This window comes from Leptonychotes weddellii, chromosome 3, assembly GCF_054177405.1.
Source record: "Leptonychotes weddellii isolate Sample4059 chromosome 3, ASM5417740v2, whole genome shotgun sequence".
Taxonomy (NCBI): Eukaryota; Metazoa; Chordata; class Mammalia; order Carnivora; family Phocidae; genus Leptonychotes; species Leptonychotes weddellii.
Window position 1 is genome coordinate 8,487,325 of NC_138371.1, and position 16,239 is coordinate 8,503,563.

The 16,239-nt window shown below is 41.0% G+C and overlaps 1 protein-coding gene across 8 annotated transcripts in view; it reads left to right on the forward strand.

Moving 5' to 3' along the window:
- The window catches only part of TRIP12 (thyroid hormone receptor interactor 12), an 88,612-nt gene extending 74,913 nt beyond the window's left edge, over window positions 1–13,699 (forward strand). For all 8 annotated transcript variants that reach the window (XM_081813449.1, XM_081813445.1, XM_081813447.1 and 5 more), the window contains exons 34-41: window positions 2,625–2,739; window positions 3,039–3,193; window positions 4,257–4,421; window positions 8,001–8,165; window positions 9,703–9,816; window positions 11,552–11,646; window positions 12,352–12,455; window positions 13,158–13,699. In XM_081813449.1, the coding sequence (XP_081669575.1) occupies window positions 2,625–2,739; window positions 3,039–3,193; window positions 4,257–4,421; window positions 8,001–8,165; window positions 9,703–9,816; window positions 11,552–11,646; window positions 12,352–12,455; window positions 13,158–13,354 (1,110 nt within the window). In that variant the 3' untranslated portion in view covers window positions 13,355–13,699. The remainder of the gene's footprint in view (window positions 1–2,624; window positions 2,740–3,038; window positions 3,194–4,256; window positions 4,422–8,000; window positions 8,166–9,702; window positions 9,817–11,551; window positions 11,647–12,351; window positions 12,456–13,157) is intronic.
- The last annotated feature ends 2,540 nt before the right edge of the window (window positions 13,700–16,239 follow it).

A 16,239-nucleotide genomic window follows, 5' to 3' on the forward strand; every position in this document is an offset into this window, starting at 1 on the left:
CTGCCCCTTCTTGTGTTCCCTCTCTCACTGTCTCTCTCTTGTCAAATAAATAAATAAAATCTTTAAAAAAAAAAAAAATCCAAATGGGCTCCATCTTGAACAGGGAATGATTGGTAAACCAGTCTTTGGGCTCAGAGAGTCTTTAAGCCCCAGGATTGGCTGGGGCTACGAGTGACCAAGTTTCGGGCGGGTGAAGTGTTGAGAGTGTGGACTGTGGAGCCTGGTGGCATCAGCGCTGACTGACCCTGATGCCGGGGGCGGGGGTTTGTAAAGTCCTGGTGATGCCTCAACAGGGGCAGAAGAGATGGGCCTTTCTCATCCTGTGCTGTAGATTGACTAACAATAGAACACTGTCATGTGTTAAGCGCTTGTATGTGTTAGCTTTTGAAAGGCAAAGACTCAAAAGTTTTGAGTCAGACAAGTTGTCAAAACTCATTTTTCTGTGTTTTTACTTCTAGAGCTTTATACTTTTCCTTCCTTTAAAAACAAACGAAGCAAAACCAAAGTACCTACCTTTCTAGTGGAGTGGCTGAGTAGAAGAGATGCCTGAAAAGATCAGGTTGATCTATGACAGGGCCACTGGCCATCCCAGGGTACGGGGTGAATTTCCATATCAGCTTTGACCTCCTTCCACCCTCACAGATTTGCAGTGATGACGTGTTTACAGTGATACTCATGCCATTTAATATTTTAAGTCTGTTTTACCTTTAGAAATAACAGCCCATTCCTTGGATGAAGGAATTAGACTGATCTGATTTGTGATTTCTATTTAGCTGAGGGTAATTACGCTAAAGGGAGGGGAAAAAATTGTTTCTAAAGCACCATCTGGTGGATATCAGATGTTATTGCAATTTTTTTCTTTTCTCTTGGCCTCTCTTCTTTCCCTTCCTTCCTCTCCTCCACAAAATTCCTACCATCACAGAACTTTTTTTTTTTTCCACATACTTACGCATATGTATATGTTAGGCCGCATGATGAAGAAAAATAAAGCAAAACAAGATGGATTGCGATGAAGAAGGGATAGGGTGGTCTAAGAGGACGTTTGAGCCGAGGCAAGTCATTAGCATTTAGGGAAGGGTGTCTCTAGCAAAGAACAGAGAAGCAAAAGCCCCTGGCCCTTTGCACAATGACTGGCTAGAGTAGGAGTCAAGCTGTGGGAGGGGTCACCGAGGTCGTGCAGGCCGTGGAAGAACTTGAGCTTTTGCATTGAGTGAGATGGGAGGTCTCTCAGCACTGTGAGACTAGACTAGGAGATGCCGAGAGCGTTGGTGCAGAGACCGTGCAGGAGGCTCTAGCAGTAGATGAGGTAAGGGACCAGTTCGGAATATATTTTGAAAGCGGGGCTTACAGTGTTGAATGATGGGTTGGGATGTCGGGGTAAGAAAAAAAAAAAAAGAAAAGCCAAGGTTTTGTTGGAGCCCTGGGCAAATGCAGGTGCCATTCCATTTACTGCTATGGAATACTAACAAAGGGAACGAGGGTGGTTCCAGAAGGTGTCACCACATCCAGCCTAATATGTCACTGTTTGCAAAGTTAGAGTGAAATATTTGGTGGATTGCATCTAATCTGTTAAGCTAGTTTGGATACTTTTTAAAAGTAACTATGGTAATGATAAAATAATACCCATTATTTGCGAATAATCTCTAAGTGAACTCTAGTTCTCTTGACCAGGATGGTGGTTTGATGTAGCCTATAAATGATGATATTAACTTGTCGTTAGCTGGATATCTGATTTATGGTCCGAGCTGGTAGGTCTTGATAGAACATGAAGGAATAACTAGGCTATGAACGTGGACATGGGATGCCTCCGTGATCATGGAGGAGTTGTTTTCATTCAAAGATGGACAGTCACGTCAAGGCTGGTTTTAAAAATACCAGTGCCCAGGCTCTAAACCAGACCTGTCAAACAAGAATCTTTAGGACATGCTCACCATCTCCATGTGTACGTACTGATAAAGCTCTCAGGAGTTTCCAGGGCACCGTGGGGCTTGAGAAGCCCCGACATATGCTCTGAGGCTAAGTGAGCCTGGTGGGTGCTGGCATGGGTCTGGCCTTCTCTGAGCCCTGTGTTATTCAGCAAACCACTGTTCAGCGGCTGCTGTGTGTCCGGGCACTCCCGAGGGTACAGAGGTGAATTACAGTTGCCCTCGAGGGAGAAATGGCAAACACATACTGAAATTGTGGCAGTGTGATGTGATGTGAGAAGTCGCTGAACAACAAGTCCTAGAGAAAAAGGAGCAGAGTCACTGGGCAAACAGGAAGCTTCTCCTGAGATGATATTTGAGCTGGTTTCAGGCTAAGAGCTCACCCAAGGGGGCTCTGGGAGGAGCTCCATCCTCAGACAAAGCCATCTTACTCGCCGGGGGTGCGAAAGCTGCACAGATACCGTCAGTATATAAGCCTGAAGCAGATGATGGGAATGTGAGGGTCCTGGGCAGTAACAAAGGGTGGCTCGTTCTTGTTCCAGGCGACCAAGCCTGAAGGAGCACCATCAGGACAGTTTGGGGAATGATGCATGAAATACACAGTTGCTGTTAGTATCCATATTGCAAAAAGGTTGGCCCAAGAAAAAGGCAGCGTAAACTCTGAAAATTTGAAATTGTTCTACTTTTGTTCTTCTGTAGGTTGGTACAGGTCTTGGGCCTACACTGGAGTTTTATGCACTTGTATCTCAGGAACTACAGAGAGCTGACTTGGGTCTCTGGAGAGGTGAAGAAGTGACTCTTAGCAATCCAAAAGGTAAGATTGATTTGTGAGGCAGTCAGTTTGTGTTTTTCAGATCAGGTAAAAGGGCCTTTATAATTCATTAAATAGATTGAATTTCTAGGAGAGGGCCATGGTGTCTGACCTTAATTCAACTTTTAGCCTTTGTTTTCTCTTTTATCAAATTAGGGAGAGCCTTCCAGCTCTAAAGGACTTCATTCCGTGATCTGATTTTTGAGAATACTGAATTTCTTAGATGTTCTTAGTTACCAGGTTTTGTCTTGTTTTGTTTTCGGAAATAGCATCTAAAGTTTTGTGACTTGCTCATTTTATAGGAAGCCAAGAAGGGACCAAGTATATTCAAAACCTCCAGGGCCTGTTTGCGCTTCCCTTTGGTAGGACGGCTAAGCCAGCTCACATCGCAAAGGTTAAGATGAAGTTTCGCTTCTTAGGAAAATTAATGGCCAAGGCTATCATGGATTTCAGATTGGTAAGTTTAGGATTATTTGCTTGTCTACGATGTTTTTGTATCTGTGTACTCTGAAAGTATCTTAATCCCCTGCACTCCATGCTGTATTTTAAAACAGTGTTTCACAGACTTTAATGTGCATATGAATTACGTGAAGAGTCTATTTAAAACGCTAATTTGGGTTCAGTGGCTCAGGGGTGAGGCCCACGATTGCACATTTTCTTTTCTTTTTTCTTTTTGTTTGCTGCTTTTCTCATTAAAGATACCACATTTTCATACGAGCTCCCAGGTGATGCCAAAGTGCTGTTATGAACCATTTCTTCAGTAGCAAGGGTCCAGAGAATCAGGCAACGTGAGTGAAGGGTGGTTTTAAAGTATTTGTTATTAGATTTTTAATTGATTTAGGAAAGCCTGAGCTTTCTGCAGCTGAACTGCAGTAAGTCATCATTGGAGTGCCAGAGGGAGAATAACCTGTAAACTAAATATTAACAGAGGTCTGAGTGTTGCCAGGCTTTTCTTCATTTCCTCTTCTCACATTTTCTGAGATACTTGGTCAGTATGTAGAAGACCTTTTTTTTCATCTAGTGTCAAGTTTCCAAGCTCACAGTTTTGCTGTGCCCACAGAATGGGTTGTTAATCAGTTATTTTAGAAGTTACATTTTTTCAGTTTTAATTAGTTGGTTCTTTTTAACCTCTTTTCCCCCCCCAAATGTGCAGTAATACAAACTACAGTGGAATTTAGTTACTCGGCCCCAAATAGAGTAAGATTCCTATAAACATGTCTTAGTTTGGAGGCCCTTATGGAGAATATATGTCCATCATTGAATAGATAAGCTTTTCAGGGTGAGTGTTTTTAAATAGGATTCTTTGGTGTACTAAGTTTTTCACAATATCGGGGCCCCAAATTGGGTTTAAATGGGAACAATTGTGTATAATGAGAGAGACAGTTCTAAAATGTTTTTTTGGAGGGGTGGTTATTATTACTCAGCCTTTGTAAATAATCTCGTAAAGTGTCAGTTATAGAACTGAGGCAATTCTAGAAGCTTAGTGTGACTGTTAGAATATTTTGTATATTTCATTTCAGGTGGACCTTCCCCTTGGCTTACCCTTTTATAAGTGGATGCTTAGGCAGGAAACTTCACTGACATCGCATGATTTGTTTGACATTGACCCGGTTGTAGCCAGATCAGTGTATCACCTAGAAGACATTGTCAGACAGAAGAAAAGACTTGAACAAGATAAATCCCAGGTAAGCTTAGAAGATGAGGAAATGGGGACACCTGGGTGGCTCAGTCAGTTGAAGGATCTGCCTTTGGCTCAGGTCATGATCCCAGGGTCCTGGGATCGAGTCCCACATCGGGCTCCTTGCTCAACGGGGAACTTGCTTCTCCCTCTCTCTGCCTGTCGCCCCCCTCCCCCCGCTTGTGCATGCGTGCTCTCTCTGGCAAATAAAATCTTTAAAAAAAAAAAAAAAGATGAAATGGTCAAGTGGATCAGTTTCTTACTGTTGCAAGATGAGGTTTTTGTTAAGTGGTTATATTTGACCCAGTTATTATGTTATATTACTTTACTTATATATACTTCTTATATTATTTTAGAAGAGTTTAATTTTTTTATTAGAATACTTGAAATGATTTCACAGTGGGAAAGATGACCTATAAAAACAGCAGGTGATAGGGCGCCTGGGTGGCTCAGTTGGTTAAGCGACTGCTTTCGGCTCAGGTCATGATCCTGGAGTCCCTGGATCGAGTCCCGCATCGGGCTCCCTGCTCGGCAGGGAGCCTGCGCCTCCCTCTGACCCTCCCCCCTCTCATGTGCTCTCTCTCTCTCTCATTCTCTCTGTCTCAAATAAATAAATAAAATCTTTAAAAAAAAAAACAAAACAGCAGGTGATAAATAAACCTCTTGATTGACAAATGAAATACACTCCTGACTTGAACTCATAAGGCTCTTATTTATTAAATATTAGATGGGCATTATGTATCTGGTCAGATACTGTATCATACTGAATTTTTTTAGTAAGCATTTAAATCAATAAAAACTATTCTCAGGACAGATTGTTTTTCCAGAAAGGTAGCTTAATTTAGGAACAGTCCATTTGTTTCTAGAAAGATCTCAGGAAAATAGTTTAAAGGTCATGGTGCGTGTTCACTATTTCTTAGTAATATCTGTTGAGGCTTCTCTATTAGAATGGGTAATCTTGAGCTTTATATCATTAATGTGTATTCTTTACATATTAATAAGATTAAAAATTATTTGACCCAATCTGAGATTAATAGTTTTTCTGTATCAGACATTAGAAGACAAAGTTATATTTAAGAAACAGTGGCACAGATTCAATTAGCTATATTTGGGCAGGCAGCGTGACCCAGTGTTAAATCAACTCCCATTTTATAAATTGTGTAAAGTGTCACATCTCCTGATAAACTGGAGAAGAGCTGTCAGCAGATGGGGATTTTAGAATGCCTTATTATCAAAGAAGAAGGTGATTTGTAAGGGAATTAATTTTATCTCCCTTATTAATTGGTGGTGATTTTTGGAGAATAAGTTTGGTTATTAAAAGAAATTGGCACTTAAAAGAGGCCGAGTCTGTCTTTTCCATAGAAGATCTGTTGTCTTAGGATTTTTAGAATCAGTTTTATGCTTACTGACTTTGTAAATTTTAAAAATGAATGCGATCTTATTAGGAATCATCTCTTAGATAAATAATGCCCCAAAAAAGGGAAAGAAAGTAAAACTCAGGTGCTGTTCCACATGTATATTAACTCATTTAATCCACAACACCCCTCAGAGACTTAGGTATTTCTGTTATTCCTCTTTTCTATGTGAGACACCCAAGGCCATAGGTCGAGTAAGCGGCCAAGGTCACGGATCCAGAGCGTGGGCGGAGAGCTAGAATCATACGCCGGCTGTTGGCTCTGGGGCTGTCACTCTTACACATTTTGCAGTATGCCACCTGTTCCCTTCCTCAGCTCTTTTTTGAGATTTGTTCTTCTAATCTTTATCTAATTTTTATTTTTGATGTTGTCAATTTAAAAGTATAAAATACATAGCACAGAAACCACATTCCATGGACACTGCTCTGTTGTTTTAACCAATTTTCATCCAGCGCATGAGGAATGGTGGTGTTTGGTATTCTGGAGCACCTCACTTCATATAAAGTATACAGATGGAACAAACTTGGTAGTATAAATTCTTAAAAGATACATGGGAAATGGGCTAAAGCTTACCAGTTTTTGATTTAATGTAAAGTCTGAAGAAATGAACAGTGAATTCCTTTTAAATATCTCAGGGACACTATACTAGATTCCTATCGATGATAGCATTTTATAATGCAAACCTTTATAAATAAGCTGTTTCTTAAGTAGCTGTGGGAGAAGAGACTTTCTGTTAGGATAGCGGTAACCACCTTGATCTGTGCGAGAGGTGGGAGGGGGCAGTTTTGAGAGCTTTCCAGCAGAGAACATTCAAGAGATGATGATTACTAGTCTTTCTGAAGAATATCTTAAACGTAAAATGAAAGGCCTCCCTTCTGATGTCATCAAATGATTCACCTGAAGCTGAGGAGAGACCTAAACACAGGCTTTTGCAGAGAAGGACAGATTAAGATTATACCTTAATCTTAGTGCTATCTCCTTTTCTGCATTCTGAATTAATCTGGAATCCTCAATGGCTTTCATTTCCTTTTTATTTTTTATATTCTTTATTTTTATTTTTTTAAAGATTTTATTTATTTGACAGAGGGAGACACAGTGAGAGAAGGAACACAAGCAAGAGGAGTGAGAGAGGGAGAAGTAGGCCTCCCGCTGAGCAGGGAGCCTGATGCGGGGCTCAGTCCCAGGACTCTGGGATCATGACCTGAGCCAAAGGCAGACGCTAAATGACTAAGCCACCCAGGCGCCCCTCATTTCCTTTTTAAAAATGACTAATTTTAAATCAGGACTTCTAGCTTTAGTGTGTAAATGACAAATTTCTTGCACCTGGACTGTGTAGCCCCTGGGAATTTCATACTTGGAGGTATTTCCAATTTGGAAAGCCATTTTGCTTCTTCCTCCTATGCCATATACCTTCATTTTCAGCTAGTATTTGCAGTTTTGCTTTTGGTCTTTGGTTTCAAATCTAAAAAAAATACATATTTTATATAAGCCTAAATATTCTTAAGCATTTAAAAAACCGAATAATACAAATTGCTTTTAACAGTTGTCTTTAGAGTATGACTTGAGGGCTTTGTTGGAACCTTTCTTCACTGAAGCATTATTGTGTGCATACAGAGCTGTTGTGCTAGTCCTGAAGTCATTGGATGAGGAATCTCCAGGGTGTTCCTTAGACTTGAGCTTTGCAGGGGGGAGAAAGTTAATTACCATTCCTTAGTGCATTATTTGTATTTACTCAAGTAATAATGCATTATTTGTGTTTATGGTTTCCTAAGGAATGGTAATTAACTCTATATAATTGGATTCATTAAGATTAATATAGAATTTAAGAAAAGTTTGTCTGGCTCTATAACCATTCTTAAATTGACCATCACGTAAGTGATTACGACTTTCTGTGAAATCTGATTTGAAATATGGTCACATTGACAGACATCTTATTTTGAAGGAACACTTAAGTGATCTTATCTTTCCCCATATAAAAATAGTTGGATTCTGAAGTGCTTAAGGTTATTTCCTTTGTGATCTATGACTTGTTCATGTGTAGATGATGACACAAAAAGAAATACTGTAAGAGTGGAAGGAACCCTTAACATGCATTAGCATATCTTTTGTTTTATAAACATAGAACCAACTGAATGACTGTGCTTGACATCTCTCATCCCCCCCCTCTTTAGACCAAAGAGAGTCTACAATATGCATTAGAAACCCTGACTATGAATGGCTGCTCAGTTGAAGATCTAGGATTGGATTTCACTCTGCCAGGGTTTCCCAACATTGAACTGAAAAAAGGAGGAAAGGATATACCAGTCACCATCCACAATTTAGAGGAGTATCTAAGAGTACGTAATTGCGGCGCCCTTCGGGGAGAAGGCCAGTGCGGGGCCGCGGGGCTTCCTGTTGGCCCTGTTCTGGGGGAGAGGGAGAGCGCCTGTCCAGGGAAGCGGTCTCTCCCACCCAGCTGAGACCCTTGGCACCCAGGATCACTTCATCACATCCATTTCTTCAGGCCTTAGCTTCCGTCTGCACTTGAGAGAATGCGGCCGAGAGTTCAGGAGGCCTCATCATGACCTCAGATTTGCTCTCTTCAAGCTTGAATAACTAATAACATCACATTGTCTTCATTTAAAAGAAATCAGTGAAAAGGAGCCATCACTTGTGTTCTTGCTAAACTGCATTTTGTCTTTCTATCAAAGTAGCTAACTTGATAGAATTCACACACAAGTTTATGGGGGTAGCAAAGACTTTGAGATAATTCATGGTTCTTGACTATATTTGCTAGGGAAAACTATTTTGTATTGAAAAGAAATTCTATTTTAAGTTATAACCTATATAGACTTTATTACTACTTTTTGAAAAGTTTTCTTTTGGTTTATTTCTGACCTAAGTGGGAAGAGCACTGGGCTCAAGATAGGATATCATCTACACCCAGACTTGGGTTTTCCAGCAACCTACAGTGGGATTTTAGATAGAACCTCTGAAAAATGTTGGCTCTGGTTTCCTCATCTGGTAGAGAAAGAGAGTAGAGGTCTTCAGGTATTAATTTAGTGTCACCAACAGTTCTGTGACTGATACCTACTCCCTTTAATATTCAGAGGACTGTCTGCTCATACTACCTGCTTCTTTTCCTCACTTTGAGAAAGCTGACATTTTAGCCTACTGGTAAATGATGAGTTAACATCCACATTAAGGTTCTCTGAAAATAATTTGTAATAATGCTTGTGTTTTTGTTTCCATTTCTATCTGAATATGTCCTGTACTTCCTGAATCCAGTGGGTTAGCCAGAGTCACTGATGACTAGATAATGTTGGACCAATAACAGATGCTTTCTGTTACTTTGCAATTTCACATGACTGCATTTCCACAGTTGGCCTTTCTCTAAGTGAAGGTGCACAGCAGAGGAGTTGGCTTCTAAGAACTTATTCAGGATTTAGATCTAAAATTTTCACATTAAGAATTCAAAACACTTAATAGTTGGTAATTGTGAATCTTGAAACACTAGCTTTACTTCTTAACATTTTGTCCTCTTGGGAAACTCTAATCTGCTTCTCATCTGGTAAGGTACTATTCTGTGCCATCGGGATTTTACATAAATGAATTTTAAAAATACACTAAATATAAATGCTCATGGGTTGTTTTGTTTGTTTGTTGTTGTTTTACATTTTCTTAGTGGCCAGGCCCCAGGTAGAAGTTGATGGGAGTGATCTTTTATGCAGTTTTCTGAGAGGTATTTTAGAGACTTAATAACTTGTGTTTTGTTTTTTCTTTTTCATTCTTTTAAGTGATCAGGAAGTATATTTCACTGTACTTTGCCACATACTGAATAGGAAAGAGAAATGAAATCTTGTCACAGTTTCTAAAAGACCTTTCTTTTTGCAGCTGGTTATATTCTGGGCACTAAATGAAGGCGTTTCCAGGCAATTCGATTCCTTCAGAGATGGATTTGAATCCGTCTTCCCACTTAGTCATCTTCAGTACTTCTACCCGGAAGAAGTGAGTAGCTTATGTCTAAAAGAAGGAAATGCGCATTGCTGCATTGCTCCATGTGTATCTGTAGTTGTCTTAGTGGGCTGTCTCTCTGCCATCTAGCTAAAGATTGTTGCAGACAACAAAAACCAAGTGGGGGGTGGGTGGTAGGGGTGGTGGGATGGGGGTTGTGGGAGGTTTGGGAAAGATCATTTCCTGAACAAAGAAGAGTATTAAATACAAAGTATAATATAATATAAATGTAAAACTTTATATTACATAAATACTAAATATAACAACTATTAGGGAGTGGCATCTGTGTGTGAATGGTGAGCACATAGCCTCGTTGTCACTTGACCCTGGGTGCTGCCCGGGGTGGGGGGAATGGGATGCAGGTGTCTGCGGGACTGTGGCTGGCCAGGAGGACCCTGAGTCCACAGTAGTGAAAGTGACACAGAGGAGGGTGCACTTTTTCTTTTTTTAATCTAAACTTTCTGGATTAGGTGAGACATTGCTTTATGATTGGAGTCAGTCCTTGAAGTTTTAAGGAAGTGTTGCAAGTACTGTTGAGAAAGGAGGACATGAGCATATGTGCAGTTTTCCAGCCTTCTTAAGTGCAACAAGAGTCTGAAAAACCACTCGCTAGTGATGAGATGGCATAGAAAGGAGCGACAGTTTGGAATCCCTTGTGTTTATTGTTGGAGTGGAAACTTTAGAATACACCCCTATTACCGGCTGAATCCAGCTATCTTTGAATGACTTGGCATTGTAATCTCCTTTACGATTTTTATGTCCACTCTGATTTGCTACTTACAGTGTACCTGACACTTTGAGGCTCTGAGTGTTGCCTGGAATTGAAAGCAGCAAGTGTTGCTCCTGGAATTGAATTTTGGTCCCCACCGCTTAACCGTATGACCTTATCTAGGTCATCGTATCTGATCTGCCTGCCTCATCCGTAAATTGCGATAACCTCCATCTTACTGAACAGGGTGCATAAAAATAAAGTACCTGACAGTTGGTGACATATAGTAGATACTAAATTTTATATGCCCTGAATTGGATTTTCTTAAGGTACGCAGTCATTCCGCAGATGGACAGTTAACCAGAGAAAAGATGGTTTAATTTGAAACTGATGCTAGATTTTCCAAGGAGACACGAGCACTTCTTTGCTTTCTAATGTGCCTCCTGTGATGGCTCGCTTGGTCCCCTTGCCTCCCTAGCCACCATCTGGCAACCCTCTGCCTCGCTTTACAAAGTGAGCAAGCTGCCCATTTGCTGCATCTCCTTTCTGCTTGCTTCTCCCACTTCTCTCTCCAGCTCAGTAGTCTGGGTCTTGGCTTCCATTACTGTATACCCTTGTGTTTCTAGGAAACAGGATTTATGATCTGTGCCTGGTTAGAAGTAGATTATCAAGTGAAAGCCTGTAAAGGCATGAGAAGAGTTAGGAAAACTTAAACCAAGGGTTTGTCTCAGGTAAGTTTTGTTGGCGATAAAAGGTTTCTCTAGGACCCAGTCCCTGCAGATGGGCAGGGTACCTGTTAATGCAGCTGAAGAGGAGATGGATTTTATAAATACAGTAGAAGAGCACATTGTATAAAAAGAGGTCCTAGGCAGAACTTTCTGATGCTGAAAATGATATTTTTATTTGGCACATGTAGACCTATATTATATTGGCATACTGCAAAACAACATGTCCTGTGAGTTTTCACTCAGTTATGCAGCTATGTCTGTAGTAATTTGTTACCGTTGTGTAAACACACAGCTGGATCAGCTCTTGTGTGGCAGTAAAGCAGACACTTGGGATGCAAAGACGCTGATGGAATGCTGCAGGCCAGATCATGGTTATACTCATGACAGGTAAGTAGTGGGATCCTCTGGTTTTTTGTCTTACGGTCAAGAATTTGGTGGTGTGTGTGTGTGTGTGTGTGTGTGTATGTATACACATTATAAACATTTTCAAATTTGTCTACCTATTTTATTATATTTTTAATTTTTTAAACATTCTTTTTTTTTTTTTAAACTTATTTATTAGAGCATAGGCATGAGCGGGGAGAGGGGCAGGGGGAGAAGCAGGATCCCTGCTCTGCTTGAGGGGCTCGATCCCAGGACCCTAAGATCATGACCTCAGCCGAAGGCAGATGCTTCACCAACGGAGCCACCCAGGCTCCCTAAATTTGTCTACCTATTTTAAAGGAGAGACTCTGATATTTTGGCCTCATTTCTGTTAAGACCTTAGGACCCAAAGATTTCTTTTTCAAGCACTTCTGCAGAAATGAACAGGGAGGGGGAGAGGAGGGAACACAGGTCTCACCCCATTACGCACTTCTCTGTGTAGTAATACGGAGACATCTGTACAATCCCCAACCAGTCTTGTTACAACATTTGAATTCCAGCTGTGACAACAGAAACCAGTTTGATTTCAGAGTGCACTGTAATGTGAATTCATAGATATTCATAGTTAAATTTTTACAGTGTGTAGCTAATTAGAGTCTGCATTGTGGGGTGATTCAAAACTGTATTTTAATATGATGAAATAATTGTGGTTATTTATTTCTGTTGTAGTCGGGCTGTGAAGTTCTTGTTTGAGATTCTCAGTAGTTTTGATAATGAGCAGCAGAGGTTATTTCTCCAGTTTGTGACAGGTAGCCCAAGATTGCCTGTTGGAGGTGGGTATGCCTTTGCTCTGTGGGTATGTGTGTGTGTCGGACAGGCAGACAGGCGATACGTCACTACCAACAGCAGGATATTCTGTACTTACAGGGCCTCTTAGTTACCCTAGTATCATAATGCTTCTAAATGTTCACCTTGTTTGCAGTATATGAGAGCCATCGCCAGCAGGGAAATTCATAAGGACTGTCTTAAACACACTGAAGTAGGATTGTTAATGAGCATATAACGCTACCTTTCTAGATAAAATTCGGATCTTCAGGCCATTTGAACATTACAAACTCTTAGATGAGAATGGATGAGAATGCACTGTAAAGTCTACTTTCCCAGCAGCGAGTCAGTCCTAACAGGAGTTGAATTGGTACTCTGTTTTAAACCTCAGAAAGCCTAAGGACCTGTTTGCCTCCATATTATGCGAGGGCTTTTTATGGTAAATAAAGCAGATACTAGGCACCATACACTAAACATGTATCGAATGTGTAGATTTAATTGCCAAGCAAGCAAGAACGAGCACCTTGTGTGTGTGCTAACCCCATACAGCGAGGCAGTGTGGTGTTTTCTGGTAGGAGTAGCAGAAGGGTGTGTCTGGGACTCCAGGCAGACTCTTCTCCCAGCTAAGAAAATGTTCTCCTCTGAGTTGGCCGTGTGCACCCTGCAAACTTACTAAGTTCCTTGGTCTCTCTTCCTTCCCCTTTCATCAGGCTTCCGGAGTTTGAATCCACCTTTGACAATTGTCCGGAAGACATTCGAATCAACAGAAAACCCCGATGACTTCTTGCCCTCTGTCATGACGTGCGTGAACTATCTTAAGTTGCCGGACTACTCGAGCATTGAGATAATGCGTGAGAAACTGTTGATTGCAGCCAGAGAAGGGCAGCAGTCGTTCCATCTTTCCTGATCACAACGAGAATTGCAGCGTCTGCCTGTTACAGCAAAAGAAAAAAATCATGATTTCTTTTCTAAATGTATCACCTGAGTCAAGGAAACATGTTACGCCTTCTTGTTGTAGGAAAAACGGCTTGCAGATTATACAAGAGACACTTGGTTGATATTCATTAATGGCCCCATGGACTTAAAAGTGATCAGGCCCTAAAACGTTGTTGTGATGAGGTTTCTTTAGCAAGTTCTTGTTTAAATTATCATTTATTTGATGAGTGAAGTTTTTAACTTGCTTTGCTGTGTGAAATTTAAAAAAAGGGATGTTTTTCCAGGCTGAAACAATAAATGTCGCTGTGCAGTTTAATTCTGGGCTGTGTGTATCCATCGAGCTAAGTCTGCAGTTTTGTTTCCTCCAAAGACAACTCTTGTACATAAGTACAGAAATTCAAGCTCACGTGTATTTGACAAATACGGTCTAGTAGGTTAGCTCTCTGTGCTTTCCACTACCAACCCCCCTCCATTGCCCTCCCTGAGTCCTGTACTGTCTGCAGTCCACACGGTTCTTTTGTATACAGCACTCGCGCTGGTTCCATTCTCGTTAGCCATGGGCTTCTGTTGTGCCATGTTCTCTCTCAAATTAAGATATAATTTAAAACGCATTGAACAGAAATATATTGTCAGTATAACTCAGTCTTTGTAGCTAGGTAGACTTCTCTCATAGCTTAGTTTGAATCCAGCTGTAGGGCATTGCTGGCCTTTTCCCAGTGACACCTTAGGACTGTTTACACGGTGATTCTGGCGACCACAGCAGCCTCTCGACCGAGGCCGGGAAAGCTCGCTCATTTCCTTTTGTAGGTTACAAAGTCTGCACCTCGGGCTGGCCGGGATTTATTATCCTAAGACCAGAGCATTTTGAATTGATGTAACGTTTTAACCAAAATTCGCAGTTTTCATTCCGTTGGAGTAAAAGAATTTTTTTCTCCCTTGTCCTTATGTTATAAGTTTTTGTTCAGAGTCTTCTTCCTTCTACACTCCCCTTCCCCTGCCCCCAGTGCTGACTTGGGACAAACAGTTCAGCCTTTGTCTCGGCACCGATAAAAGCACCTGTAAGCAATGCTCTGTCCAGTTGTTTCATGTCCTGATTTCTCAAATCTGCAAGAATCCATCAGGTTAATGTTTTTACCTGAAAATAAATAAAGTTTGCTTCACCTTTTTGTTTTTAGTTCTGTGCTGTATGCATAACTTTCCATCGTGTAGATGTATTTCAGTGCAAGCAAATCGTCACGTCTCCATGATTTGCATCATGGCTGATTTCGCTATTCAAAGAATTTATAATAGCAACTTGAAGAACATAAAACGTGGAAAGAAAATGGGAGGAGATTCCTTCCTAAGATTCAAAATTAAGCCTGTTGCATAAATTTGAGAGAATTTCCATAATTCATCTTTTTGAAAATGAGAGATGAGCTCTTTGTTTTGTTTTTGTTTTTTATTGAACTTTGAGAAATCAATTCTCTTTTGTTTTACAGACTGTTTCAAAGTCTTACTTAATTGGTGTAGACACCCCTTTGTTGCCCATCCCTCCACTGAAGAGAAACTTCAGTGGCTTGTTTTACTTCGATGACCTTTTCATTTTTACACTTACATGGCCTTATATGGAGCATCCCCCTCCTCACCGAGAACTTGGGCGGTGACCCCCGTTAAGTGTGATGGAGCTGTCGCAGGAGCTCAGGGGGGCTCTGGCAAGCAAGCAGCTTCACCGTGACGCCCAAGAAGGGAGTTGTGTTTCTGCAGTTCCGACATTGACAGCCTAGGAGCCGAGCAGTGCGATCAAGTGAAGTTTTTGTTAACAAATGAACCGATTTGTTGGAACTGTTCTGATACCTTTTTGCAAACTAAGCACAAAGATTATTGTGTGAACATAGCATTTTGTTCCTCTTTTTTTCTAAGGGTTCTATTGTTAAAATTTAGACCTGTATAAACAAAGCAATATTTCCTACTAAAATAATCTGTATCTGACATTTTATCCGTAATGTGGCCCTTGGCATATTTGGCCTCATTGATTTTCCACATCAACCAATACATTGGATGGTTTTGAATCAACCTCTGGAGGTTGGTTGTTTCCAAGTCAGTAGTTCACCTGTTTAAATGCTTGTAAAGTCTTTAGCTTCCTCCTTTATGTGTGGGATCCCTTGTTAATTAGGGGCAGGAAGACTCTTCCCATTCTAGAGCAATCTCTCTTGGCAGAGGCCTTAATCTTGCAATGTAGGGAAGAAAGTATATACTTCATTTGCTGTTACTCCAGTTTTGCCTTAACTTTATTTGCTTAGTAATCCTGCCAACAAGCACTGATTTCTCGGTATGCTTTGTACACCTAGATGGGTAGTGACTGGGATTTTGTTTTCCTTTAATTTTTGCCGAGATGGAGTCCGATGTTAATCACAGCCAACACCAGCTGTGTGGTGGTGTCGTTTAGGCGGTCAGCGGATCTGATCTGCTTTGTACATGAGAACATATTTTTAACTATTTCACTTTAAGAAGGAAGGAAGAGGTAATTAAATGAAATCCCCTCATCTCAGCCCCTCCAAAAAGTGAATTGTGAGTTCTAGGTAGTCTAATCAGGAACAGACACGGAGAGAGTTCTAGATGCCTTAGCCCAACCCAGCAGAAAACTTTCACACAGCTGCTCATTGTGAGGATACAGACTTCTCTCTTCCTGTGCTTCGGCCCTGGTTCCTGCATTTGTAGTGACCGAGAACTTTCTTTGACTTCAGCATTCTATGAAGAAGGTAGTATCCCTAAAGCCCCTCTTACCTGCCTTTGGCTGTTGCCGTGACTCGGGGACAGGGCATGAGAGGGGGTGGGGCAGCTGGTTGACTGTGACCAGTCACTTCCTGGTCCGGAGTT